Genomic DNA, 26,202 nt, shown 5'->3' on the forward strand with positions numbered 1-26,202 from the left:
AGTGCGTGTGGTTTTTGTTGGAAATCCGCCTGTGGACGGTACGAAGCAGGGGCGGGCAGCCCGCGTGGTCGTGACGCCCTCCGCTCCGCCGCGCGTTCCGCAGAGTCTGCAGCACGACCCTGAGGAGGCGTCTGTGTGGCGCTTCACTGCATAGCAGGTTCGCTGAGGAGCTCGAACGAATGAAAAGAGAAGCACTGGCAAACAAGGCAAGGGGCCCGTTCCCCTGTAGAGGGCCCGCGGTCGCTTCTCCCGCTGAGCTTCGACTTCCAGGACTCTGTCTGTAGGCCTTCCTCTTCCCGCGAGACTCGTCGCCTCCAACGGCTTCGACTCACGCTGGCAGGCGCGTCCAGCAGAGTGTTTCCCGTGTGTGGCTGTGTGGATTTGTCAACGAAGTCGTTGTTGGATATTCTGGTGGGTGCGACGCCGATGCTGCAGTGGAAGTCGACTTGCCGACAGCTGTGCTTCCGTTCCGCGCCTAGCTGGGCTGAAAGCATCCCGCGAAAGTGAATCGCAGAGAGCAAGCGGCGGAGATGCCTGCATGGACTTTCACATCGCCTGATGTCTTTTCTGCATCTGCTGGGTGTTTTAGTTACGGTCCAAATATAGTGCAGTGGGGCTACAAGTACACAGTCTGCACGAAGTCAAACAGGGTGGTGGAGGGTGAGCCAGTGGTTGAACAAGCTTCGTTATTGATTGCGCTGACTTCAGTCCTGATGCAGCGTGTGGGACGAGCGATCTTCTGGGGGCGCGTGGACAGACGCATGTGCTGCGGTGCGGCGAGAGCTTCAGATCTTTCAGAGGAGGCGTGGTACGTGCAGGCATCCAGGGTACGCAGCGCCTGTACCCCTGTGTGCGTGTGCATCGAGAGAGGGTCAAGCGCCTACCCTAGAAGCTCAGCGAGATAGTCACATTTGTCTCCCGGCACAAGGCTCGCCACGCGGATGCGCGTTCAGGCCCTCCTCCCTTTCCTTCTCCGCGACGCTTCTGGCAGCTCGCCCAGACACCCCCTCATCTGCGTCGTGCTGTGTGGCGGCAGTCGCCTTTCCTCTACAAGTAGTACGTTATGTGGCGCGTGCAGCGCGTTCCTTACGTGTGCGAGGCGTTCAACGGTGTCCCCAAGCAGAGGGAAGCACGTGCTTTATGCGCCCAACACGGCTACCAGCACGCATCCCACGTTTTGTTTGTCTGTGTCATGCTTGTATGTGAAGCGGCCGAAGGCCAGTGAGAGCGGTTCCGCTCTCCGCCCGGCGGGTTTGGGCTGCCCACTACCAAAAGGCTGCCGCAGTCGCCGTGTATATCCTCTCCAGTGTTGTCTTTAACTTCATCCAACCTGAAAATCCTCTGCCGTTCAGCGCCGAAGCCCATAAATTCCCCCGGCATATGATGTTGTGTTGCCTGTTGCTTCGAATACCTATATTTCATGATTACAGGCTCTTTCTCAAGTGGAAGGCGTGACCACCTGGCGGCCGAAAGTGGCGTGTGCATGCGTCCTCTACGAGCAGTGTGTCTTTTCAGGCGCAGATTATTTTTCAGAGGCAGATGTGTCTTATAGACGAAGCATTCCCACATGCCCAAGCGCCCAGCGCTACTGGAGGCCGCGCACGTTGAACAGAGAAGGGGCGTGGGGATGCCTCACAGGTTGGAAAGGAGGGCCGAGAGCGGCTTAGAGCGCGACAGGATTGGTCTGTTTTTGGCGGTTTCTGCCGGCGAGTTTAGTGGGTGTTCTTGGGACCCTGTTCGCTGTTCCTGTATCTTTTTTTTCCTCTTCTTCTCCGTCTCGTTTCTGCTGGCGTCTCTCTTTGTTCGGCGTTGTGCAAACCGGTCTGCACGAGAGTCCGCGGAACTGTCGCTCCCTCCTCCCCTTTCGGTGTCGACGGAAAAGAGCTCTCGCTTTGGCGGTCTTTTCCCCCTGCTTTTCGACAAAAAAGGTACGTCTTGGCTCAGAGGCACCTCTGTTTCCCTCCGGTGCAATATCTGCCGCAAGCACGGCTGCCCGCCGCGCCTTTGTTGAACTAAAGCGCGCTCTTCTCCCCGGCTCAGAGTAATGGGTGCGCACAGTACCTACACTGCGCCGATCTACGACGACACCGCGTTTCCTGTGCGCCGGGAGACTGCGGAACTCGTCCAGTTTTTCACCTTTTCTGCGTGGAAAAAGCGTGCGTCGAGGTGATTTGGGTTGAGTGCAGCTGGCAACTCTTCCAGGGGTGCTTGGGGGCCTCGTGTCTTTTTTCGGGCCGGTTAACAGCTTCGGCGATGTCGGTGAACGCAATGTGCGGCAGCAGCGGGTTTACGGCGACGCCCAACGTCTTCTTTCTCTTTCCACCCACGGCTTGCGTACGCGTGAAACAAACGCAGACGCGTGTCTTGGGAAGGCGGTTTTAGCCAGCAGGAAAGTTCGCATCTGTGTGTCGTCTCTCGGCGTTTGGCAAGCGCCTAGAGCGCCTCCTCTCCGGGCCTCCTCACCGTTAACTGCGGGGTTTGTCCGCCCCGGTCCCCCGCCGGCCTATTTCCTCCGCCTCTGGCGCTCCTGAGCGCTCACATGCCTGAGCAGTGCACATCAATTCCGCACGCCTACGACTGCGCAGTGTTCTCTTAGCAGAGCCTGCGCCGCTGCGCTGTCCGGACATGTGCGTGCCGCAGCAGCAGGATTCGCGCTTCTCCCTCGGTTTCTTGTAAACCTAGCGAGTTTCTCGGTGGCGGCTCGTGTTGAGTGGCGCACCTCGTGCGACGCCGGCGTCTTGCGCATGCTGCTGCTTGCCGGCTGGCTGTGCGCCCGGCGCGCGCCGAGGCCTTCTGCTGCAGGGTCGCCTATGTTTGACTTTTTCGCTCCTGTTGTGTGTGTGTGTCGCTCAGGCTCATCGCTTGCAAACTGTTTTCTCGCGTCTCGAAAATGGACGGCCCAGTCCCTCCTCAGACGGGAGAGATGGAGAACGGCGCGGCGGCGGTCGCGCAGGCCCCAGGGGGGCAGCGCCCCGTGGGTCACATGGCGCCGCAGGTTGAGATCAAGTTGTTCGTCGGGCGCGTGCCGCAGTCCATGGAAGACGCCGCGCTGCGCCCGATCTTCGAGGAGTTCGGCGAAGTCAAGGAGGCCGTGATCATCCGAGACAAGGCGACCGGCAAGCACAAGAACAGCGCATTCGTGAAAATGGGTAAGCTCAACGCATCTCTCGTCTCAAGGCTCCAAGAGCCTCGCGCGTGTGGACTTGCGGAAGAAGGGGGGTGAAGGGGCGGATGTCTTCGCGCTTGGTGTGTGTGTTGTGTCGATGAGCGCGTTTTTGCGGGTTTGTGTGTGTGTGTGTGTTCCAGGTTCGATTGCTGCTGCGGACGCGGCGATTCGCGGGTTGAACAGCACGCGCATCCTGGAGCAGAGCATGGGTCCGATCACGGTAAAGTATGCGACCGGCGAGGCAGAGAAGCTCGGCTTCGCGACGTCGTCGTGCGAGCCCGGGCAGGATCAAGCCAAGCTGTTCATCGGCTCCATCCCGCGCACGATGACTGAGGACGAAGTGCGCCAGTTCTTCTCGACGTACGGCACCGTCGAGGAGGTCTTCGTGATGAAGGACAACGTGCAAAACACCGGGAAGGGGTGCTGCTTCGTGAAGTTTGCCTTCAAGGAGGAGGCGCTCCACGCCGTCCGCACTCTCAGCGGCAAGCACACCTTCGATGGCTGCTCGCGCCCCGTCGAAGTCCGCTTTGCAGAATCCAAGGCTGCGCGCCAGCAGCAGCTCATGCACCAGCAAGGTGAGCCGCGCCACGATTCGGGCGATTCGCGTCGCTGAATCGCGGAAGAAGAAACCGCGCCTTCTGCCCTCGGCTGTCTTTCCTCATTCAGGGTTGCTGTGCGGACGAGGGGGGCAGGAGGGCTGTTGCTCGGCGCCGCAGAAGGCCGCGTGCTTTGCGCGTCCGCAGAGTCGATCGAGTGTGTGATGGTGATACGGCGATGTGGTGATCTTGAGTGGACGGGTGGCTCTGTCCGGCGGCTGCGTTGTGTCGTTTGCAGGCATGGGCGGCGGGCCTGGCATGCGCGGCCCTGGCGGCGGTCGGATGAACATGGGCGGTGGGAACATGAACATGGCGCCGGCGATGGGGATGAACCAGATGAGCGGTGCGGTGAACAATAACAGCAATCCACGCGCGGCGGGTCAGTGGAAAGAGTACTTCACGCAGGACGGTCGCCCGTATTACCATAACGAGTATACGAACGTGACGACGTGGGATCGCCCCCAGGAGTTCTATCAACTCCCCCCGGCTCCGCCCCACATGGGCGGCGCCGGTGGCGCGGGTGCGGCGGGCATGAACGCCGGCGGCGCGAACGGCGGCAACGCCGAGGGCCCCCCGGGCGCCAACATCTTTGTCTTCCACGTCCCCAACGAGTGGACATACTACGATTTGATGCAGAACTTTGGCGGGTTCGGAAACGTCGTCTCGGCGCGCGTCGCGACCGACCGCACCACCGGCCGCAACCGCGGCTTCGCCTTCGTCTCCTACGACAACGTCGAGTCCGCCGCGACTGCGGTGAACAACATGAACGGCTTCATGGCTGGCGGCAAGCGCCTCAAGGTATCTGTGAAAAAGGGCGAGGAGCAGTACGTCCAGCACCTGCTGCAGCCGCAAAACAACCCGCAGGGCCCGCGCGGAGGCGCAGGTGGCGCCGGCATGCAGCAGCAGTGGGGCAGTGGCGGAGGCAGCTACGGCCAGGGCGGCGTGTACGGAGGCGCGAGCGGCGGACAGCAGCGCTTCACTCCGTACTAGAAGTCCACAGAGTGCGCGCGGGGAGAGAGGAGAGGAAGACGGCCGCGAGGAAGCCACGCAGAGGTCGGCACCGAAGCCACGACGATTCAACGTGTGACGCGGCGGCGGAGGGATGAGAGAGAGGGATAGGAGAGACAGGAGACGCGAGGGAGCGGTGCGGCGCGGACGACACGCAGGGGCGGAGCCGCAGACTGCGGCGGCGGCGGCCGAGAAGAGAGACTCCGTCGCCAGTTCTAGCTAGGGAAGCGTGTATAGTCGCATTGTCTCGCTTGCTGCGCTGGCCGCACGCCCGCCGACCAAGAGGACGCTTCATAGATGCGAAGCGAGAGAAGCAGAGGCTGTGCGGAGTCTCTCGAAACGGAAATGTGTCGGTGGGGCCAGCGTTGGCGAGGAGGAGACGCGAGTGTGGGGGCGACCGCGGGTGACAAAGTCCAGATTTTGTGGTTTTTCCAATTCCGCGGAGAGTCAAGATGATGCTCGCAGATGGGGGGAGGAGGGAAGTGAGAGAGCGCGGCGAGAAGGCAGGGGGAGCCGTGTGCGTAGGGTGCTGACTCAAGTTTTGAAAGCAAAGAGAGAGAACGCAGACGACGCGCGTGTCTTCTGACCGATAGATTTTGGGCGATCAAGTTGCTCGTTGACGCAGCGCGCCTCGTGTGTCTGGCGGTCGCTGGCGTGTCCTCTCTCTCTCTTCTCTCTCCTCCTCTCGTCCTCCTCTCTCTCTCCCTGTCGTCGGAAGCGCAAGACGTTACTCCGCTTCGTTTCTCTTTGTAGGATGTGAGGGCGGATGCGACGCAAGAAGAGAAGACTCGCGGCGGCAAATGCCCACGCCGTTCCAGAGGGAGGGTGGTGAGAGGGGCTCAGGCGCCTGCACACACAATCCCTCCTTCTCCCTCTCTCCCTCTCCCCCCTCTTTCCTGCCCACCTTCCCCCGCTCGGCAGAGACGGTGGGCGTATGTACACTGTGTGGAGTGTTGCAGAGAAGCGAGGGACCTGTGGGCCTCTCTCTTGTGTAGATGTCTTTTTTTCTCCCGTGGCGGCACGTGCTTCGATCTGTGACGACGCATCAGTAGGCAGCATGGCTCCCTTCACGGTGTTTCCTCGACTTCCCGCAGCGATGCGGGTCGCAGGCGGGCTTTCCGTCTGGTGTACCGTAGCGATTTATACTGCGCGAAGCATGTGCGCGCGCGGTTGGGAGAGGATCTTCGACTACGGCGACTTGTGTGTTCGCCGAAAGAGTGTGTGGCGAAACCTGTAGTGGTGGGGCTTCGTGTGGAAAATATACAGTGTTTCGCTGGGCACAGCAAAAGGTACCGTGAGCGTCTTGTCACTGTCACCACCACGTCTTATTGCGGGCGACGCCCCGAATAAGTTATCTGCTTTGCTTCCGTTACACAAAAACAGTCTTTCTCGCCTCTCACATGGCTTGGTCAAATTGGACGTAACGTCTGAATTCACCCATGTATATACATTCCGTATGTATATACGAGTGTGCGCTCGTGAGGACGACAGTCGGTGACGCGGGTCTTCTCGCCTTCATACGCCGTCATACATATATATACATATACCTGTATATATATATATATATACCTTAGTTCTGCTAGTTGGTAGAGTGCTGGTTGCCATCTGTTGTCACTCGCACAGGGCGATATTATCGGTGGTGAACAGTACATACGCGCGCGTAGTGGCGTGTCACAGTGCGGAGGAGTCAGTTCCGTTTCAGTGGAGAGATCCCCGTAGAGTAGCAAGAGCAGCTTGCGCGTCAGGGCCGTCTTGTGGCGCGTTTCGCGGCTGATATGCCTGTTCAGTAGTCGCCTCTCTGGCCTCTCTCCCTCGCGTGTGGGGCCGCACTCTCGGTACATTCGGTGCGTACAGCGGTGGTGGTGTCCGACAGTGCACGCGCGTCCGTTGTACGTACACTTGAGCGTAGTGGCGTGAGATGCTGTCACGAGCGAGTCGCGATTTTTGCAGTGGAGGTTTAGAGCACAGAGAAGCGAGTTGCGTTGGGAGGACATGTCGCTTGCTTCACGACTTGTGCAACGAAGCCTGCTGCTTCATATATGTAGCATGTCTGTCCGTAGTGCTGCGCTCTGTCGATCATTTCTACCGTGAGACACAGCATCATCGCTTGGCAGCGAAGGTGCAAGCTGCCTCAGATTTGCACGCGAAATCTCACTTGCCTGTATGATAGAATCTGCAGCGTGCAACGAGCGAGTAGTCTATCGGCGTTTTAGGCATGGCGTAATGTATATTCATTTATACCCAACCTGAGCCGACGCGTGGGCGTGTCTTTCCTCGATCCTACACGCGTATTTAGGTACTTGCAGGAAAGCGTGACTTGTCAAACGAAATCGGAAGACATGCGCGTATTACGGAAACAATGTTTTTACGTGGGTCAGTGTTGCAGTTTTGTTTTCGCACACAGTCTCATGCAGGTTCTCAAGAAGAGATGACATGCCAGTATATCCCTTCTGAAGTTTGCAGAGGAATGGCTTGGCAGAGTTTTTAGTTTTTGATGGGAGTTTACATCTGACGCACGATGGCAGTTTCTTTGTACAGCGAGTCATTCGATAAGAAATTGCGCCGTCGAGTAACGTTTTATAAAGGGTCGGTGATTCTTTGCAATCCGGATGCGAAGTGTCTTGTCAAGTTGGCTGTACAGTCAGGCGGCGAATACCATCTGCAGCGGTCGCCATGATTTCCTCAGAATGCACATTTTTTTCGAAACATGGATATATGCGCCGCGCGTAGCATGCATTGGATCTACTACAGTACTTGTAGTTTTTTTCAAGAGGGAGGACACGTCCGAACGATTCTCACAGTCGAGTCATCGATTCGTCAAAGTCGGTCACGGACTATTGATTTCTCCGTTTTTATTTGATTGATGGAAGAATTCCCCAATTTTCCTCGAGGAGGCCCCACGAAGATTTAAATTGCGCTCCGTCTTGTTTTTTACGGGAGTCCGCTTCTTCACACCCCCTAAGATTTCGGAGAACGTGGCGATCCATATCTGCACGAAAAAACTCTCCTGAAAGCGAGACACACGACGGTCACATCATTCCCTGGGAAATGAAGCGCGCACGCTGTAATGCATATATATACATATATGCTTACTCACATACGCAGTTCAGTTGTAAATTCAGGGTCGACCGCTCGGAGGTATGTGTTCAGTGCGCAAAAGAGGAGGGGCGCGGCCTGTTTCGGTCTCCGGGTTCAAAGAAGAAACGCTGTCGCGCTCGGCGTGCACGCTCTACGACAGGGGAGGAAGGTACACAACCCTCTTCACAAGTCCCTTGTAGGAAGTTCGAGATGCTGCACATATGTGTGTGCGTCTACAGAGTGGCTGGGCTGCCTGAAGCAGCATAGACATGCGCGCAAATAAAAAGGCCTGACTGCGCCGTGTACGCCGTCGCACCACATTGAAGGGATGGACGGTGACGCATCCATCACCAGAGTTCCCGAAGAAACAAGGTGAGCGAGTCATGCATGCTTAAGCATGACCAAGATAACTCAACACGACAGCATCCTGTTCCCCCTGGCTTATATATATTCCTCTGAGGGGCAGGCGGCCAGGAACGCGCACTTTCTTGGTGGATCGTGGACAGCAGTCACCATTCTCTGTTTTCAAATATGATCAAGCTCTCCATCTTTGGCAACGCTCTCACTGACGGTAAAGAGGAAAGCCGGTGGCGATTGACGCAACACTGTGAGGCTGTTGGGATCGGGCTCTCTGGCGGCGCCAGGCGGGAGCAGCCTTGCGACAGCCTGCGTGACCTCTGCGTCGGACCCTCTGGGCCGCAGGTTTTGAGTCACATTTAAAAAAAATGTAGACGTTCCACTCCGGGGGGGCACGGGTACAGGTCTGCCGAGCGGAAGTGTTTTTGGTACGGACCTGGGAGCTTTCGGGTTCTTTCGAGGATCGCGGCTCAGGCGGCCGGCCAGCAGCAGCCCAACATGATTTGGCCCGAGCTGAGAACTCCAGAAACAGAGGGTTTTTCGCGTGTAACCACGTGGACCTAGGCCCCCGCAGGTGCTCCTTTGTTCCCTCGTGTTGGGGGCGTGGGTCCTGGATGCGAAGTGCATCCACAACCGGCAGGCGCTTGCATTTGAAACGAAACACGCGCGAGCGAGCCTCTAGCGACAGGTGCCGTTGCCGAGAGGAGGCCGGCTGCTACAACTCGTGTAGAAAAGCATGCGAAGCGTAGTGTCGACGCATTGTGGCCACGGGGACGTCTCTTCGTCGCCTTTGCAGAACAATGCGCTGAGATGCGATCCGTAATCGTTCTTCCACACTGGAAGCCGTGACGCTCGCACTCGCACGTTCCCCAGCTTCCCCCCGCTGCACATAAGTCGGGTTGTCGCGCCCTCTCTGGTTTCGAGAAGGCAGCCGGCCACCCAGCTGACTGGACTGCACCTAGCAGAGGCACTGCGCAACTGGATTCCAGCGTTTCAAGGCAGTCTACGAAAACGATTCATTCCCGATACACCCGTGAAAGGCGCGCTTTGCCGTCTTCGAACGCCTGCACACGATGATGCGCTCAGAGTCCGCCAAACACAGTCACTGGAGTCTCACGCGAGCCACTCAGCACCCACTTTTGCAGAGGAGGTTCTTCGCAGGTAGGGCTTTGCAATGCGCGACTCCCGCACATACAATCAGGCAGTCTCGAGCGAGCGTGCCCACTCGCCGTGAGTCGAAGCGCGCGATCCCGGACCGAACTCAGCCAGTCGCCGCTTCACGAGTTGACACGCTCATACAAGCGGCTGTAGCACCGCGTTGCGCAAGTTTTGGAAAGACACACTGAGAAGAGATCTCCTCCTCTTTCGCGCCTCCTTGTCTAGTGTGGCTGCGCTACCTTGGCTGCCTGGTCTCATGGAGAGCGGATAGAGCGTTTGTCAGTACGAAGCCGGCAGGGGGCGTCTTCTTTCTACCTGAGCCACTCGGAAATGTTGTGTCGTGAAGCGAGCCTCTCTAGACGTGGTCGCCGGGGCGGCGCCTAGCAATTCTTTGGCTCTGACGTGTGGTCACAAACAGGTACAGTCGCCGCAGACGCTTCGACAGAAAACGCTCTTTTTCCAACGGACTTCTTATCTATTCACAGGGTAGGATGCATGTAAGCGGCAGCGATGTAAGAGTTTCGTGCTCGCGCAAGTTCCCTTCCGTCGGCGGACCTTTCCGTATCTATCGTCCGCCAGCACGCGACGCGTCGCCCGCCCTCGGGTGTGAACCACATGCGGCATTTTTCTTCCGTTCTCTCGCGCTTCCCGACTTTTGCACTCCATCCGTATCTTTTAGATGGACTCGCTGTTCGGTCTGAGTGCATTCCGCCAGATGAAACGGGGGAAAAAAGCGTTGTTTTTCCAGGTGCCGGGAGCCGCCGCCCGCTCCCTTCCTCGGCTGTCTCAGACAGCGCCGAATCTCCCACACGGGTTGACCCCGTTTCTTTTCGGTATCGGTCTTCCCCACGCTCTTTTCGAAGGTTCGAACACTGGAAAGAGGGGGACTCGAGGAAAACTCGCCTTCGCAAACATAGAAGAGGCGCGACTCGGACGCGCAGACGGGAGGCGGTCTGCGGAGTTTCGCCTTCGTGCGCCATGGCGTGTTACCCCGGGCACGAGCTGTTTTTCGCAGGGGCGACTCGCATGCAGTTACGACTTGAGAGTGGGTCGCGATTCTCGATTTCCATACGTTTACCGCTTGGATCCAGGTCAACTTCCCGCTGAAAGCGAGGGAAACGCAATGAAACGCGACTAGGCTAGAAGAGAGGTTTCGTAGTTGTTTCTTTTGGTTTTCCCTCGGGACTCTTCTTCACTAACCCATGCTTTTCCGCTTGCTTGGAACTTGCTTCCATCCATGAGAGTTCTCTGGGAACGTCGATATCTCTTCTCCCCGTGAGCGCGTCTTTTCTCTGCTCAGGCGCGTTCAGCATGGCGCCGACTTCGAGTGACGCCGTTCCTCCTGCCTCTGTGTCTCAAGGTTTTACTGCCCCTGTCTCTGAACTTCGTCTGACTCCAGGCCAGCGCGATGGCCTCGCGTCGCGCGTGCCTGCTAATTCTCTTTTGTCTGACGCCAGGTCGGCGGTGGCGTACGGCGGAGGACTGTCGCAAAATGGAGTTTCCTCGGGGGCCGCTGGCGCCGCGCCGCCACCGACTTCGTTGTCAGAGTCGTCCGTGGGATCTAGCCTCTCCACCCTCTTTCTGAATCGCTCTCTCTCCGCATCCTCCGATTTGCTTGATGCGTCGTTCGCCGTCGAAGAGGAAGACGACGACCTTCTGCGTAAAATGCACTCTGCACTCCTCGCTGACGATGAAGACTCCGCCTCGGCCGCTGCGAACCCCGCGGCCGCAGGGGTCGCGGGCGCCTCTTCCTCTGTGGGACTTCTCCCCGAAGCAGCAGGCCCTGTCGGCGTCTCCTCTTCCCTTCTCTCTCCTGCCTCTCCTCCGTTTTCGGCGGATCCCCGTGCGCCTCCATCTCCCGCTTCAGGGGCGCTGTCTCCTGCCCCGGGACCTCTGTCCGCCGCCTGCGGCCGCTCTTCTGCGGACGCCCTCGCAGCCGCGGCCTCCCCATCGCTTACTTCTTCCGCTCCACCGCGCGAGTCTCTGCGCGAGTCTCCCCTAGACTCTGGAAAGCTCCTCGTTCCATACAGAGCGGAGGACGCCGCGAAGCCCCGCGAGGCCGCGCAGCGCCGCGTGACCGCGTCCCCCAGTGTCCGTGCGCCTCTCTCCGGCGGGTTTCCGCCGGTCGCCTCGCGTCTTCTCGGGGCGCCGCCGCCGGCAGATCCGTCCGCAGCGAGTGCGCGTGCGGGAGGCGGAGGAGCTGCGGCGCTTGTTCTCGGCCGCGTCGACTTTGCGACTGCGGCGCCGGCGTCTGCGCCGCAGAAAGAAGCCGAGCGCCCAGAAAACATCGTGGGCATGGGCCTCGCGGCCTTGCACAAGGCGCTGGCGAAGAAGGCCAAAGAAGCTGCGGCGAAGGCCCGCGAGGAAGGCGGTGCAAGCGCGGGTGCGTCGCTGACGCGTGAAGAGGAGGAACTCTACAAGCTCGGCTCGGTGCGCTTCTTGGGCACGGACGTGTCCAGCGACGACGGCGGAGAGGCCTCGGGCGAGGAGAAGAAGGCGGAGAAGGCGTCTGGGAGGGGAGACTACCAGACAGCCTCTCAAGGTGAGCCTGTCTCCCAAGAGGAGAGAGCCGAAGGGAAACCCCCAGGGGAAGACAGTGCGCAAGCGCGTGGGGACGCGAACGGAGAGGCGGCCTCTCAAGACCGAAACGCGCCCGCGCCGGGCGCCGTTCCCGGTCTCGTCCCTGAGGAAGCCAAGGAGACCGAAAGCGGAGATGCCTCGACTGCAGCGGCGGAGGCGTTGATCTCAGGCGAAGCGGAAGCTGTCAGCGACGAGGGCGCCGAGCCCGCGACCTCGCCTGCGTCGCCCAACTCTGCTTCCGTTGTGTCTCCTAACGACTCTGCGCCAGGGCACCCGCAGAGCGCGCAAGAAAGCGAGCGCCAGCTGCCTGCGTCGCCCGCGTCTCCGCGTGCGCCCGCGCCACAGTCGCCCTTCTCCCCAGGCGCGTCTCCGCCGGCGAAAAGCGAGCCAGCGGCGGGCTTCAGCGACGTTTTATTCGTCTCTGATCCGCAGATTTACCAGCTGCTGCGGGCGCTCGACGAGACGGGTGCGCGGGTCGAGGAGGAGCTGCGGACGGAGGCGCGCGACTTCGCCGAAGTCTCCGCGGCGCTGCTTCGAGAGTTGGACTTCCAGGCTCAAGCGACTGTCTCCCCGCCCGCGTCGCCCCGCAGAGGGGGGCGACTCGGCGCCGCAGCAGGCGGGAATGCAGTGGAGGAGGGCGCGTGGAGCGGCGAGGAGAAATGGGTGCTCGAGAAACACTCTGAGAAGGAGACAGAAGATGAGAGCGAAGCGGTGATACGGGAGAAGAAAGAGAAGGGCAAGGGCTCTTCTTCTCTTGCTTGCTTCGCCCCCCGCCAGGCGCCGAAGGAGGAGACTGCGTACGTCTGCGGGATGCGCCGCGCGCCCTTCCTCCCCCTTCGTGCGCTTCGCCGCGGCAAACAGAAGAGCAGGGGGGACGCCTCGCGCACCGTCGCGTCGTCGCCTTCTCTCACGCGGAGGCGGCGGCTCGAAGAGAAGATCCGCGCGATTCGCGAGACGCTGCGGGCAGCTGTCGGGGCGACGGAGGAAGACATTGGTTTACTCGAGAAGGAGTTCCAGAATGTTGCAGAGAGTGACATTTCTTCTTCTCCTGCGCTCCTGCCGTGGCTTTCGTTTCCCACGGGAGGGATGCACTCGCTCTCGCTGCCGCCGGAGGCCGCGTCGCCGCCCTCGGCGAAAGACGACTTCCTCCTCTCCTCTGCGCTCCTCGGGTCTGCAGACCCGCGGGGCGTCTTCCCGCTCCCACCCGGCGAGCACGCGTGGCTGCCGCCGCCGGCCGCGGCCGCTTCGCTCCTCGGCAGCGCCCGCCTCGTCTCGGGAGTCTCTGAAAGCGTCGTCTCGTCTCTGCCCTCGTCGCCGGTCGCCGCGGGCGCGGGCGCGGGCGCAGGCGGTGGCGCCGCGCCTGCTCCAGATGACGACCCCGCGAACTCAGAGAGTTGCCTGCAGAGAGAGCACCGGGAGCGGGGGACGGGTCGCTCCCCGCCAGGGGGGGGGAAGGGGGAGGGGCGGCGAGGTGGCGAGGAGGGCACGGAGACGGGGAACGACGACCGAGACCCCGAGGGCGACGGCGAGCGGAGCAGCGCCAGCCTCGGTCGCGAAGACTCGGTTGCCTTCTCGCTGCCTTCCTCCTCGTTTTCTTCGTTCGGTCTGGACCTCCTCCCGCTGTCGCCGTCGGCGAAGGAGCGCGCAGGGCGCGAGCGGCGCGCCGCCTCGCTCGACGAGTCCGCAGCGGGAGCCGCGGACTCGTCGCCCTCGCTCGCCCCCGGGGAGCCCGAGGGGGGCGAGGAGGCGCTTGCAGGACTGCTGCCTGCAGCGACAGACGCATCGGCCGCCTGCGGTGGACTCTCCAGTGAAGACGGGCACGGCGCAGCCGCGCTCCTCCGGTCGCCGAGCGTGGCGAGTCGGTCTGAGGACGCGCCGCCGCCGGCGAGCTGCCGCGCGAGTCGGCCGGGGGCCGGGGCCGCAGGCGCGGGCGTCTCCGCGTTGGCGGCTTCGTTCGGTTCGTTGTCCAGCGGGACTTTCGACTTTTTGTCGCGGGGGGGCAGCCTGCCTGGCGAATCTTTGGACGACCTGGTGGTCGCAGGGCCGGGGCTGGGGGGGGCGAGCGAGAGGGCAGGCAAGGGCGAGAAGGACGGGGACGTCTTTCTGGCGAGCGCATGCAGCTCGGGGCGCTACGGCGCCCTGAGTAAGGCCAAGGGCTTGCCTGGTGGGGCGGGTGCGCGGACGACCGGCGGCGGGAAGAAGCGCGGCGGCCGCGCCGCGACCGCGAAGGGCGGCGGGGCCGAGTGCACCGAGGCGGAGAGGGCGGCTAAGCAGCAGCGGCTGCCCCTCGAGCTCTTTTGGCTCGCCACGAAGCACGCCCACGAAGACGCGTGTCTCCGCGCGGCTTCGTCCTTCTGGGAGAAGAAACGCAGGCTGGAGGAGTGCGAGTCGGGAGGTCGTCGAGATGCGACGCAGGATCTCGAGGAGGGTCGCCAGCAGTGTCTCGCGCAGCCACGAGACGCGGCGCTTCTCGTCTCGCCTGTCTCCTCGCCCGCCTCGCTGCCGCCCCTCCCGGCCCTGTTTCTCGCCTCCCGGCAACTCCAGCCGGCGGTCGGTCCCGACGGGCTCCGCCGAGGCCCCTGGCTGTCGCACGACGAGGATGTCTCGGCCGCGATCCGCGCGACGAATCGCCGCCGCGCGGTGACGTCGCTGCTGCATTTCCTTCAGGAAATCGCGCAAGTCGCCGTCGTCCAGGTCCGCGAGCCCATTGGCCGCGCGGCCGACGTGCCCAACGCCCTCGCCTCCGCGGTCGCCGCCGCGACCGCGGTCGCGGCGAGTGTGGGGACAGCCTCGTCGCCGCGGGGCGACGGCGGCAAGAAGGGCGCGGTCTCTTTCGCGGGCGAGGAAGACGCCGGGCTGGGGGCGTCGGGGGGCGAAGCTGGCGGTGAAGAGGACGACAAAACCGAGAGCGTGGCGGCGGACGAAGAGAGGCACTTCCGGTCGCATGCGGCGCACGTCACGGACGGGGCTTGCGCCGCTTCGAGAAGCCTGCGGGCCGGCTCACTGCTCGCCCCCGGCGCCTGCGCTGTCGCGGGCGGCGAGAAAGACATTTTCAACTCTCTTTTTCCGGCGGCGCCTTGCGCGTCAGCCTCCTTCTCGCCCTTCGGGGCGCTCCCGCAGAGCCCCGCGATCTGGTTCGACCCGCCGGTCCCCGCGACCGTCTCGGGGGGCGAGGCGGCGAGCGGGGCGTCGGCGGGCTGGTTGGGCTCCAACTCGTCCGCGGGCGCGTGCGCCTGGGCGGCGGCGCTCGACCGGGACTCTGCAGCCGGTGCTGGCGCGGGCGTCGCCAAGTTCACCGGGTCGGGGGCCCGGGCCGCAGGGGCGGTGCTGCTGGGCTCCGACGAGGAGGAAGGCGGGCGCTCAGAGGAGGAGCGACGCTGGGCTTCGCTGCCGGGCTTCGGCGGAGGCAGTGCGGAGCGCGTCGTGCTCTGTGTGAGGCGGGACTGCGTGCCGAACGAGTGGCTCCGAGAGATGCCGTTTGAGTGCAGACTCAAACTCGACGTCGAAGACAGCGACCCAGACGAGGACGACGAAGAGGGCGAAATGGCCCTGCGCCGCTGCGCCGCGTCGGAGGTTCGCGGAGCGGAGCTGGGCGACGCCGCGAGCGAGGACGCAGAGAGAAAGACCGAGATGGACAGCGCGCCAGTTAGAGGCAAATCTGAAGAGACAGCGACTGCCTCTTCGCCTCCTCTGCTCGCTGCGCACGCGGCGGAGTCCCCCGCCTCGGCGGAGGACGAGCCGCGCGGGCAGGAGGGCCTCTCGGCGGCGGGGGCCCCGGGCGCGCCTTCTCTGGCGGGTCAGGCGCCTCGGAAGCACTTCCTCACATCTGCCTACCTCGCGCGCTGCAAGGCGCCGTTTTTGCGCCCTCTCGACGCGACCGCCGCGCCTGTCGCGTCTGCGATCCAGCCGCAGTGCGACATCCCGCGATGCTCGTGTTGCGGCGCGTCTCCGCCATCTCTCTGCGACGGCGGGGTGGAGGCGAGTGACGCGAGCGGGCGAGCGCAGGGGGCGGCGAGGGGCGCCGGCGAGGAGCAGAAACGCCGGCGGAAGGGCGGCACGGACGCAGAGGCCGTTTTCCTCATGGAGGATGCACTCGATCTGCTCAAAACGACTCGAAAAGACCAACAAGACGCTCTGCTGCGGTTCCAGAAACAAGCCGCTGAGCTGTATGAGAGGTGCCTCGCCGAAGGCGACGTGTCGCCGCGGCAGCTCTTTCTCGAAACCGCTGCGGCACGCGAGACCGACGCCGAGAGGGGCTCCAGCCCCCCGGGCCCGGACGCCCACCTCTCGCCCCGCAGGGCCTCGTTCGCGGCTTCCTTTCGGCAGTGGCTTGCCTCGCTCGGGGCGCTTGGGCTCTCCGTGGCGGACGTGGTTCACGCGGTCACCGCCGCAGAGCGCGAGCAGCGCTGGGAGAGAGTCCCGCGGCGTCGGCTGTTCCTGTCAGTCGACAGTCTCGTTCGCGACCGAAGCAAAGAAGAATTCGTGGAGATCGCCTTCTTCCTGCCGCACAAACCCAGCACTGTGGAGCCCTGGCAGACTGCATTCGAGCTCGCCGGCACAGACCTCGCGGCCTTCGGCGCGAGCGACCCAGACGAGACGGACGGCGAAACCCCTGCAGAGGCGCCCGCCTCCGCTCTCGCGGTGGGGAACGAGAGCTGCCTCACGCCGTCGGCTGCGAAACGCGCCGCGGAGAATGAGAAGAAAAAGGACGAAGAGAAGGGCGCGCAGCCGAAGCCTGAGACTCCGGTCGCTGCCCGCGCCGGTCGCAGCGGGCGCGGCGGGCGAGGGCGCGGCGGCCGCCTGACTGGCAAGCGGAAGGAACGCGAGGAGGACGAGCGCGAAGACGACAAAGAAGAAGAGAGGGCCGTAAGGCCCGCGACCGCTGACCGCGGCGCCCTTCTTCTTCCCTGCGTGGATCGAGGGGCGGAGGAGGACGAGGAGGATAGGGGGCAGAAGGCGGGGGGGGAATCGAGTGCGGCGGCAGACGCAGACGCGTCGCCGCAGCGGCCGCTGGGGCCGAGTCTCAGCGGGCGGAGACCCGCGGAGCCGGCGAGCGTGCGGCGCGTGTGGCGGGCGGTCGCGACGCGGAAGGCGCAGCTGCACGGGATGCTGCGGCAGCAGCGGCGGCTGTGCAGCTCACTGCACAGGCTCTGGCGGAAGAAGCGACTGGCGGCAGAGCGCGCAGTCATCCGCGGCGGAGACATCTTCAGCTGGGGCATTCTTCCCGTGCGCGCGCTACACCATCCAGACCAACTCGTGTCGCTCCCCGCGGGCTTCCGCACAGGCAACCGCAACGCGCCTTACCAGCGCGGCTGCCAGCAGGCGGATGGCGCCGGCGCGCTTGGCGACGCCGAGGACGGCGGCCTCAAGGGCGGGAGGGGCGAGGGCGCGGCGGGCGCAGGCGCGGGCGCAGGCGCAGGCGCGGGCGCCTGTTCGGGCGCGGGCGGCGGGGGGCGGCGCGGCGCGCGCAGCGGCGCGGGCGCGCAGCAGGACGCGGCGTCGGCGCCCGCGGTCTCGGCGTCGTCCGCGGGGGGGGGGGGGAGCAGCGGTGGGACGGATCGGCAGCGGGCGAAGGAGGAGGCGGCGAACCGCGAGTCGAAGCGCGAGTGGATGCAGGCGAACTACGCGAATCTGACGGGTCCGGGGGTGTTTTGGCGGGACTCGTGCCTCTTCTCGCTGGGACAGGGCCTGCGGCAGCGCCTGGAGCGTCGCGCGGAGCAGCAAGGCGGCGTGGGCATCTGGCCGCTGGACTTGCTGGAGCGGGATCTCGACCGGGCGATTTTTGACGCTGAGCGCGCAGTGTCGTTCCATGATCGCTGCACGCTGCTTGACGACGTCGCGCGCGTGGAGTTCGAGAAGAAGACCTCCACGGTGTGGGCTGAGGCGGAGGCGCGGACGTTCGTCGAGAAGTTCCTCATGTACCCCAAGAACTTTGAGAAGATCGCGTCGTACCTCGACGGGAAGAGTACCAAAGACTGCGTGGACTTTTACTACCGCTTCAAGTATCAGTTCGGCCTCAAGCGCCGCCTCCAAGAACTCGAAGACAACGCGCGAAGCAAGAAGAAAAACAAGCTCCTCGGCTCCAAGCAGCTCCGTCGAGAAGAACTCGTCGCCGAGGCCATGACGCACCTCGAGGCCGAGTGCTGCACTCCGCCCATGCGCCGCTTCAACCGGCAGAACTTCCTGCCCTTTGACGTCTTCAGCGGCCATCTGCTCCATCAGCGCTCAGTCTGGAACGTCCTCAAAGACCCCATCGGCACGCGGCCCGCCGACGAGACGTTCGACTCCGACCTCGAAGTCGACTGCGACGGCCGCCCTGCCCAAGAACTGCTCCTCGAAAACCTCCGCGAGGGGTACTTCTTCCCCTCCACGTATGCGGGATTCGTGCCCCCCGGCCGCGTCGCCAACGTCCCCGCGTGGTTCGCCGCCGCCCCCTCGCCTCCCACCCCGCCGCGGGTCAAAGGCACCACGGGCTTCCCGCCCCGGTCCGCGCGCGCGGTCGGCGCCTTGCCCAACCCAGGGCAGGCCGTTCCCCTCGCCGCGGTTCCCGGATGCTTCTTCATCGAACGCCCCAGAAAACCCACGAGCCCCGCGACCGGTGGAGACAGGGCGGTGGCGGGCTCGTCGCGCGCCGCGGGCGCGCTCGCGCCCTCGCTGGCCTTCTCGTATCGCCAGCTAAACACGCTGCTCACGTGTTTGCAGGCCGCAGGACAGCGGAGTCGCGGCGGGGACGAAGATGGGCCTTCGTACATGACTCGGTCGCGCTCGGGGCGGAACAACGCCGCGGCGAAGCCGGGCGGCGCGGGGGCGGGCGGCGGGAAACCTGCGGCCTCCTCCGCCGCAAACGGGCCGCTCGCCGCCGGCGGGGGCGCCGCGGCCGCGGGCCAAGGCGCCGGCGCCGGAGACCGGGCCGGCGGCTGTCAGAGCCCCCGCGCCCGCGCCCTCGACGCGCTGCTCTTGCGGCTGCGGGGGGTCCTCCGCGGCAAGCAAACGGGCCTTTGGAGTCTGCAGCGCCGCAGACAGTTTGCCGGCGCGGCGGCCGCAGCGGCCAAGAGCGCGGCGGCGCTGGGCACCGGGGCAGGCGACCGCGGCGCAGCTCGCAAGGCGCGCGGCGGCGGCCCAGAAAAAGCCGACCTGCCGACGCCGCCGGAGCTCGCGGTCGAGGGCGGCAGCAGCCAGAGCGGCGACGGGGCTGCCGGCGAAGTGAAGAGCGCAGAAGCCGCGCGGAGTCAGGGCCTGCCGCAGGCGGCAGGCGCGACGCACGAAGGCAGTGGCGGGGCGCCGCCGCCGCTCACTGGAGAGAAGCGACCCTGCGGCGAAGACCTGTGCGACCCGCTCGAGCGCGGAGGCCTGAAGCGGCCCAAGACCGAGGAGAGCAGCGCACTGAGCCGCGAGGGCAGCGAGGCCGGCGAGGAGGGAGGCAGAAGGGCCCTGGAGGGTGGCGCAGCGCCGCCCAACCCCGGCGCCCGGGCGCGAGCGGCGGCGGCCCAGTCGCCTAGTCTCTCCACCGCGCCGGTTCGTGGCGTGGGCGACAGCGAGGGCGACGGCCGCCTCGCGCTGTCAGCGCGCGTGCAGCACGCGAGCGGGGCGGTGGAGGACGGTGAAGGCCGAAAGGAGGCGGCGGGTGCCCTCGCGCAGAAAGAGGAGAAGAAAGACGCGCGGGCCTCGCCGCAGCTGGTGGCGGCCTCGCCGGCGCCAGGGAGCCCGTCTCCTCTTCTGCCGCTGCAGCTGACGGCGAAGCAGAAGGAGGCACTTCTGTCTCTGCTCGACCCCCGGCTGGCGTCCGCGGGGACTGTCTCCGCCGGGGGGAGCGCGACGCCCGCGACCTCTCCCCTGCTTCCCCGGCTGGCGGGCGGCGGCGACGCGTCTCGCACGTCGTCTCCGCTGCTGCCATCTTCTGCGGCGCTCTCGCTGGCCTCCGCGGCCGCGTCGCCGCAGTTCCTCTCTTCTCTCCTCGCCTCCTCGGGGCTGCCTCCCTTTTTCTCGCTCGCGGCGTCGTCGGGTGTGGCAGTGGCGAGCGAGTCGCAGAACGGGGTAGGGGCTTCTCAGAGGGCGAACCCGAAGGCTGGCTTGGGCTCGCCGAGTCTCTTGGAGGCGCTCGCGGCCTCACTTTCGAAAGCGGCGAACGCCAACCTCTCACCTGTATCGTCGTCTTCGCTCCCCGCCTCCACTTCGTCCTCCACTGCGGGGGTCGCGACCGCCGCCGCCTCGTCGTCGTCGTCGGCGTCTGCGTCGCTGCTTCCTCCCCTGGGTTCTGCGGCGGGGTCCAGTCCCTCACTCTCCCTCCTCGCGTCGCTGGCGTCTTCGCCGGCCGCCTCGTCACCTCTCTTCCCTGCGCGCGTGTCTCTCCTCTCCGCTCCTTCGGCAGAGGCCGAAGGAGCGGCCTCGCAGAGGGCCTCTGCGGCGTCTTCGCGCCCCTCGCCCGCGGTCGCTGCGGCGTCCTCCGTGCCTGCGTCGCTGTCTTTCCTCAGCAAACTGCTCCCGCCCTCCGCTTCGCCGTCGCCCTCAGCCTCGCCATCTATCCCCAGTGGAGCGTCTCCTAAGGAAGATTCGCCGCGTCCTTCTTCGCCGTTCATCTCGTCCTCTGCGTCTTCAGCGTCGTCGGCATCGCTGGCTGCTTCCTCGCTCGCGTCGCCGTCGCCCGCCTCCGCGGGTGCGAACACCGCCGCATCTCCGCACGCGCCGGCAGCGGCAGGGACTGCCCCGGCGAAGAAGCTGCCGCTGGGCATCGGCTCGCAGGCGGACGTGCTGCGTAGCCTGGCGGCGCTGGCGGCGTCTGCGGGCCTCTCGCGCGAAAACCGCGCGCCGATAGACTTGGCGCTCGCGCGCCTCGCTGCGCTGCAGGCGAGCGAGAAGGCGCGCGAAGAAGACGCGAGTGCCCCCCGAGTGACTTCTGCTCTGGGCACGCACGCGAGCCTCGCCAGCTCTCCAGTTAGCGCCACCAAAGCGTCTCCGCCCTCCACGCGACCTGCCGGCGGCGCGACGAATGGCGCCGCAGCGGCTGCGAGCCCCGCCATCGAGAGCTCCGCTGCCACAGGCGCAGCTGCGCAGACGCGGGGAGCCTCGCCGTCTCCGGCCTTCCCTGCCCCCGGCGCCTTCCCGTCGTCGGCACTGGGACTCCTGGTGCAAGCTGCGGCGGCGGCGGCGAAGGCGGCGGTTCAGACGCAGCAAGGCGCGGCGCCGAAGCGCGGGCCGCTGCCCATGCAGCAGGTGCCCACCGGGGCCTCCTCCGTGCCGCAGTCGCCTGCGCTGCTGCCTGCAGCGCGGCCGCTGGCTGCCTCTGCGAGCGACCGCGGACTGCCGGCCTTCACCTCGCCGCCGTCCGCCCTCGGCCCCGCCGCGGGCTCCAGCCTCGTGCAGCAGCAGGCCCGCGCGCCGGGGGGCGGAGCGGTGTCGCTGCGCGCGAGCTCCTCGCCAGTCCTCGCGCCCCTTCCAGGCGTCTTCTCGCTCGGCGGCCTGCGGCGGGGCGAGGCGCCGAAGGAGTCCGAGCCCGCCCCGAAGACTGCGGAGGACAAGGCGGAACCCGCGTCCTCGACGTCGTCTTCGCCGCTGCTGTCCCCTGCCCTGAAGGCCGCGCTGCCGCCGCGCTCCCTCGAGCATCTGCTCGCCCCCGCCTGCTTGCTCGGCATGTCGGCCTCCGCCGCCTCCGCGGCGACCTCGCGCCTGCCCGCGACCCCGGCGGCGCCCGGCGGGCTCGCTGGTGCGCAGCAGACTTGGCCCTCGGCCTCGGCGCCTTCGGCTCCGCCGCCCTCGCCGGCGACCGTCGCGGTCGCGCCCGCGTCTCCGGCGGCGCTGGGGGGCGTGTCGCCGCTGTCCCTTCCCGTGGCCTCCGCATCGCTTTCGTCCCGCGTGGGGCCCGCGCCCTCGCCGCCTCCTGCGGCACCGACTGTCAGACCGCAGGTGCTGCTAGCCGCGTGCGCAGCCGCGGCCGCGGGGAAGCTCTCGCCGGCGCTCTCCGCCTCGCAAGCTCCGGGCAGGGCAGGTGCTTCGCTGCCTGCTCTGCCGCTTCTTCAGGGGACTTCAAGCCCCGCAGCCGCGCCCTCTGGCGCCGAGGGCGGCGCGTCCTCGCCGGTCGTCTCGACGGGCGCGGCGGGCAGGGTCGCCGTGCCTGCGCCTCTGGCACTCTCTTCTTCGCTGCAGCCCGCGGGGCCTGTCGCCAGTCCTGCCGAGAGCTTGAGCAGGCCTGCGAAAAAGACGGAGTCAGCGCCCGACAGCAGCGTCGGCGTCCTCAACGACACAGCAGGCGACGCGCGCGCGACTGCGAGCGGCGATGTGCCCGCCGTCGTCATCCAGCGCTCCACAGATCAGGCCACACCTGTCACCCCCATTGGCCTCGCGGCCGTGGAGACGAATGTCTCAGCGGTGCAAGCAACGGGAGAGACGGGTGACTTCTCGCAGAAGCCTGAGCCCTGCGGGGCGGGTGGCGGCGTGGAAGCGAGCGGACTCGCGTTCTTCTCGCCTCCACTCGCGGCGTCTGTCGCCCTCGGGCCTCAGAAGGCGACGCAGGGCTCTTGCGAAGGCCTTCCTGCGCAGGATTCACTTTCGCTCGCCTGCGGAGGGCGAGCAGAAGAGGGGCGAGGCCGCGCGGAGGAAGGAGTCCTGCCTGCGAACGAAAGCCGCGGCCCAGACACGCGAGATCCCCGCGTCGAGGCTGCAGAGCAGCCAGGAGGAGCCGAGCCCGACGCGTCTTTCTTGCCGCTTTCTCAGGTTCGAATTTCCGCGCATGCCGCCGCAGAGGGCGTCGACGCCAAGCCTTCTGCTGTCGTGAGCACCTCCGCATCGCCCGCGGACGCCTCGAGCCTTGCCGCCGCTTCCGCGTCTCTTCTGCCTGCACTTTCCGCGGAGGCCTCTTTTCCCGCGGACTCGCTGGCTGCGCCAGATGGAGGCGCACAACGAGCTGCCGGAGACCTCGCCGGCGAGCCCGAGGAGAGAGTCTCTCCTTTGGGGGCGGAGGAGCCGGTCGCGTGTGCAGAGGGGCCTCCACGGGAGAGAGCGGAAAACGGCCCACAGGCGGAAAGCCGACTCGAGCGCGGCTTCAAGCATCGTCCAGCAGGGCTCGCACCGTCTGCGCCTGTCGCGCTAGCGAGCGGCGCGTCGCTCGAGGGAGGGGATGGGGGCGTCTCTGGCGTCTCGGCTGAGCAGCCGGTGCTGTCTCCTCTCGGCGGCGTCCTCCAGGGCCTTCCGGAGGCGGCGGCGCGTGCGGCGGTGCTCTTCCGCGCGGCATCATCCCCGGCCTCCTCGGGCGCCGGCGGAGTCGAGCTGGGAGAGACAGCAGAAGCACCGTCCAGCGCGGCGGCGGCTGCAGCACGGGCGAGCGGTCACGAAATCGGTCACCTCAAAACGCAGCTAGCTCTGGGGGGCGAGGCAGGAGGACGCGTTTTGGCAAGCGAGGCCTCGCTTCTCGTTGCGGGCGGCGCAGAAGTGGGCCCGCTGCCGGCCTGTCTCTCGCCTGAGGCCCTGCCTGAGGCGGCTGCGCAGAAAGAAGAAGCGCGCGCGGGCGGTGAAACATCAGGTCCAGACGCGCAAGTTGACCAGGAGGGTATCCGAGAGGTGGCGAGGGAGGAGGTCCACCCGGGAGCCGAGAGCGAGGCTGCGACGGCTTTTGGCTGGACAGCCGAGGGGCTCACGGGGCAGGCCGGGACGCGCGACGAGACCGCCGCAGGCGTGGAGGGAATGGACGCGGAGGCTGAGGGAGAAGAGGCCTCGCTTGGTGCGGCAGAATCGCATTTAGATGCCGCTGCTGCGGAGCTCCCCGCTGAGTCTGCTGCGGAGCTCCCCGCTGAGTCTGCTGCGGAGCTCCCCGCTGAGTCTGCTGCGGAGCTCCCCGCTGAGTCTGCTGCGGAGCTCCCCGCTGAGTCTGCTGCGGAGCTCCCCGCTGAGTCTGCTGCGGAGCTCCCCGCTGAGTCTGCTGTGCCGCAGGGACAGCAGTCTGCGGCCGAGGAGGCGCAGTGAGGGATTCACTGAGAGGCGAGAAGCGCTCTTTTGATGCGCTGCGAGCCTCTTTCGCCGCGTTCTGCAGACAGTACCAGCCTCTTTTTGAGTTTTAGGGGAACGAAGCACAGAGAGAGCGAGGAAGAGCGACTCGTTTCTGCGCGGCGATTGCGTTTTCAGCAATGAGAGAGGAAAGAGGAGGGGTCGCGGAGCCGCGCGAGATTCTGCTGCTGAAGTAGGGCGCTGGAAGATGCTCAGGCGGCGGGCTACATCTTGAGGGGGAAGAAGACAGCCGAGTGGAGTTGAGGACGTGTTGGGAGAGCGGCACAGAGACTGGAGAGAGGGAGAGTTTGTCTTCCGCGTTTTTCGCGACGCCAGAGGAGGGCTTGCCGCGGCCAAAACTGGTCGTTCGCCAGGCGAGGAAATGTCGTTCGCGCCTTTTCGGGTGCGACGAATCGTCAGTGGCGGGCTGTGTCTGCTCCCTGCGCACATCGGCCGCGACTTCGTCGAAAGGGCTCTCTGCAACAGCAGCATAAGGGAATGTGGGTCCCGCTAGGAATCAGCGCCTCCCCCGCGCTTCTCGAGGCAGACTGAGAGGCAGACGCCTCCGCGCTGGCAGGCGGGGGCCTCGTGCGGCTCCTTTCTGGAGGGGCGACCGTGTTGTTCAAGACTTCGCAGAGCTCACTGCATGTGCATCGGCAAGGAAAGGAGCAGTTTCTGTTGCACACAGTCTGACAGATGTGGGATCCGACCCCTTGGTTGAGCAGGACAGAAGCCGCGAGGTAGAGTCTTTCCGCGGCGCCTGCGGTTGGGTAAATCTTTGCTACCTTGTAGAGAGACGAGTTGTGCGCATGCACGCGGACGGGCACCCGTTCTGTGGTGTCGTGTAGCAAAACGTCACTTTTCATGACCGTTAAATTGACTATGCCACACACGCGTGAGTCGTCAGGGCTCGTCGTCGCGTCCCCCCTGCTGCCGTGCGAGATCTGGCCGCAAAAGGGCCCTAAACTCCGCTGACGACACATTCCACCGTTTTCTTTCTGGAGTAGGAAACCCTCTAAGTATCAGGCGTCGCTGTCCTGCGTGTGAAGCCGAAGTGGCGGCTTCTATGCCAGTGTCGACCGCTGCAGAGGCTGCTGGAGAGGTGAACTGCCAACGATGCTGGCAGCGCGGATCCTGCGCGCTCAGGAGAGGAGACACTTCGAAAAGAGAGCCGCGACTCGACAGCTTCATTCTCGCATCTAAGCGCTCGTCTGGTGGGGAAACTGGAACAGCATGCGGCAGTGAACGTGGGTCGATTCCGATACACTCGCTCGAGATATAGGAGCTGACTGCCCTTGGGGTTCCACGACGGTCCGTCGAGCCTACTGACACCGGGACTTCGTGCAACAATTCGGCAGATCTGGCGCAAGGACTGCCTGTTTGGCCTTCGAGGTTTCAGCGACCAGCCTCTCCACCCCTGGATGCTTGTCTAGTGGCGGCTAAATGTCGATCAGGCACGCGAAGTTCAGGTTTTCTCGCTCGTGAGCGCGTCAGCGGGTGTGAAGGGCTGCAACCCTAGGGACGAGTGCTTCCGAAGGACGAAACTGCTGTAGCCTCCAGCGTGATGCGCTCTTCCGTTCACCCAAACAGGCAACTATAGAGCGAGACTCAGCTAAGGCAAGCTCACTACCACAAGAAACCTGACTTACGACCCACCCACCTCCCGGGCTCTACATGGAGCATAGTTCGCACTAGAACGGCGCACACGGAGCCATTAAGGAAACCTTTCTGCACCGGCGATGCTCTTGAAAGAAGCGATCCTGCTACCCTTTGTGATTATTTACCACAGAAGCGTGTCCATAGACAGCACCTACCCACCGGAACGCGCCCCGCCGACGTGGCAACTGAACTCCGAGGCGGCTGCGTAGCATTTCACAGTCCGCTACGGGCACAAAAGAGCTCCCACTACGTGAGGCTGCCCTGAGGGACTGGACTGAGCGTGCTAAACCTACTTGAAACGTCAGTGCCTCAGTGAAAACTCTACACAGATGACTGGTGCCCGAACCGGCATCAAAGCGACGAACTGCGCTGCGGCGACTCGGCGCTATCGGAGCGCGCGAGACACGGTAAAGCGGCGGCCGCTGCGGACAGCGCGCCAGTGACGTTTCTATTGGCACGCGTGAACCCGTCATTTCCGAATTCGCCACCGCTGAAGCGCTTAATCCGGTTGCCTCCGCCGCCGTCCGCACCACGACAGGGGACGGGTCGGCACTGCCGTTCCCCGGGGTCTGAGCGGGCATGCTAGGCAAAAAGCACGAAAGACGCCGCGACTTCGGCACCGCCTCC

General features: G+C 64.8%; 2 protein-coding genes across 2 annotated transcripts; both read left to right on the forward strand.

The window, feature by feature from the left end:
• Positions 1-2,890: 2,890 nt before the first annotated feature.
• BESB_024360 (RNA recognition motif-containing protein) lies at positions 2,891-4,752 on the forward strand (the record flags this gene model as incomplete). The annotated part of the gene is made up of 3 exons (XM_029361138.1): positions 2,891-3,149; positions 3,307-3,741; positions 4,001-4,752. 3 exons carry the CDS (start codon positions 2,891-2,893, stop codon positions 4,750-4,752), a joined length of 1,446 nt encoding a protein of 481 aa, XP_029215953.1.
• Positions 4,753-10,078: 5,326 nt separating this feature from the next.
• On the forward strand, positions 10,079-23,895 carry BESB_024370 (Myb family DNA-binding domain-containing protein; the record flags this gene model as incomplete). The annotated part of the gene is made up of 2 exons (XM_029361139.1): positions 10,079-10,226; positions 10,664-23,895. The coding sequence occupies 2 exons, from the start codon at positions 10,079-10,081 to the stop codon at positions 23,893-23,895; spliced, it is 13,380 nt and encodes a 4,459-aa protein (XP_029215954.1).
• Between the last annotated feature and the right edge of the window lie 2,307 nt (positions 23,896-26,202).

Source organism: Besnoitia besnoiti, chromosome XII (assembly GCF_002563875.1).
Source record: "Besnoitia besnoiti strain Bb-Ger1 chromosome XII, whole genome shotgun sequence".
NCBI classification, from domain to species: Eukaryota; Apicomplexa; class Conoidasida; order Eucoccidiorida; family Sarcocystidae; genus Besnoitia; species Besnoitia besnoiti.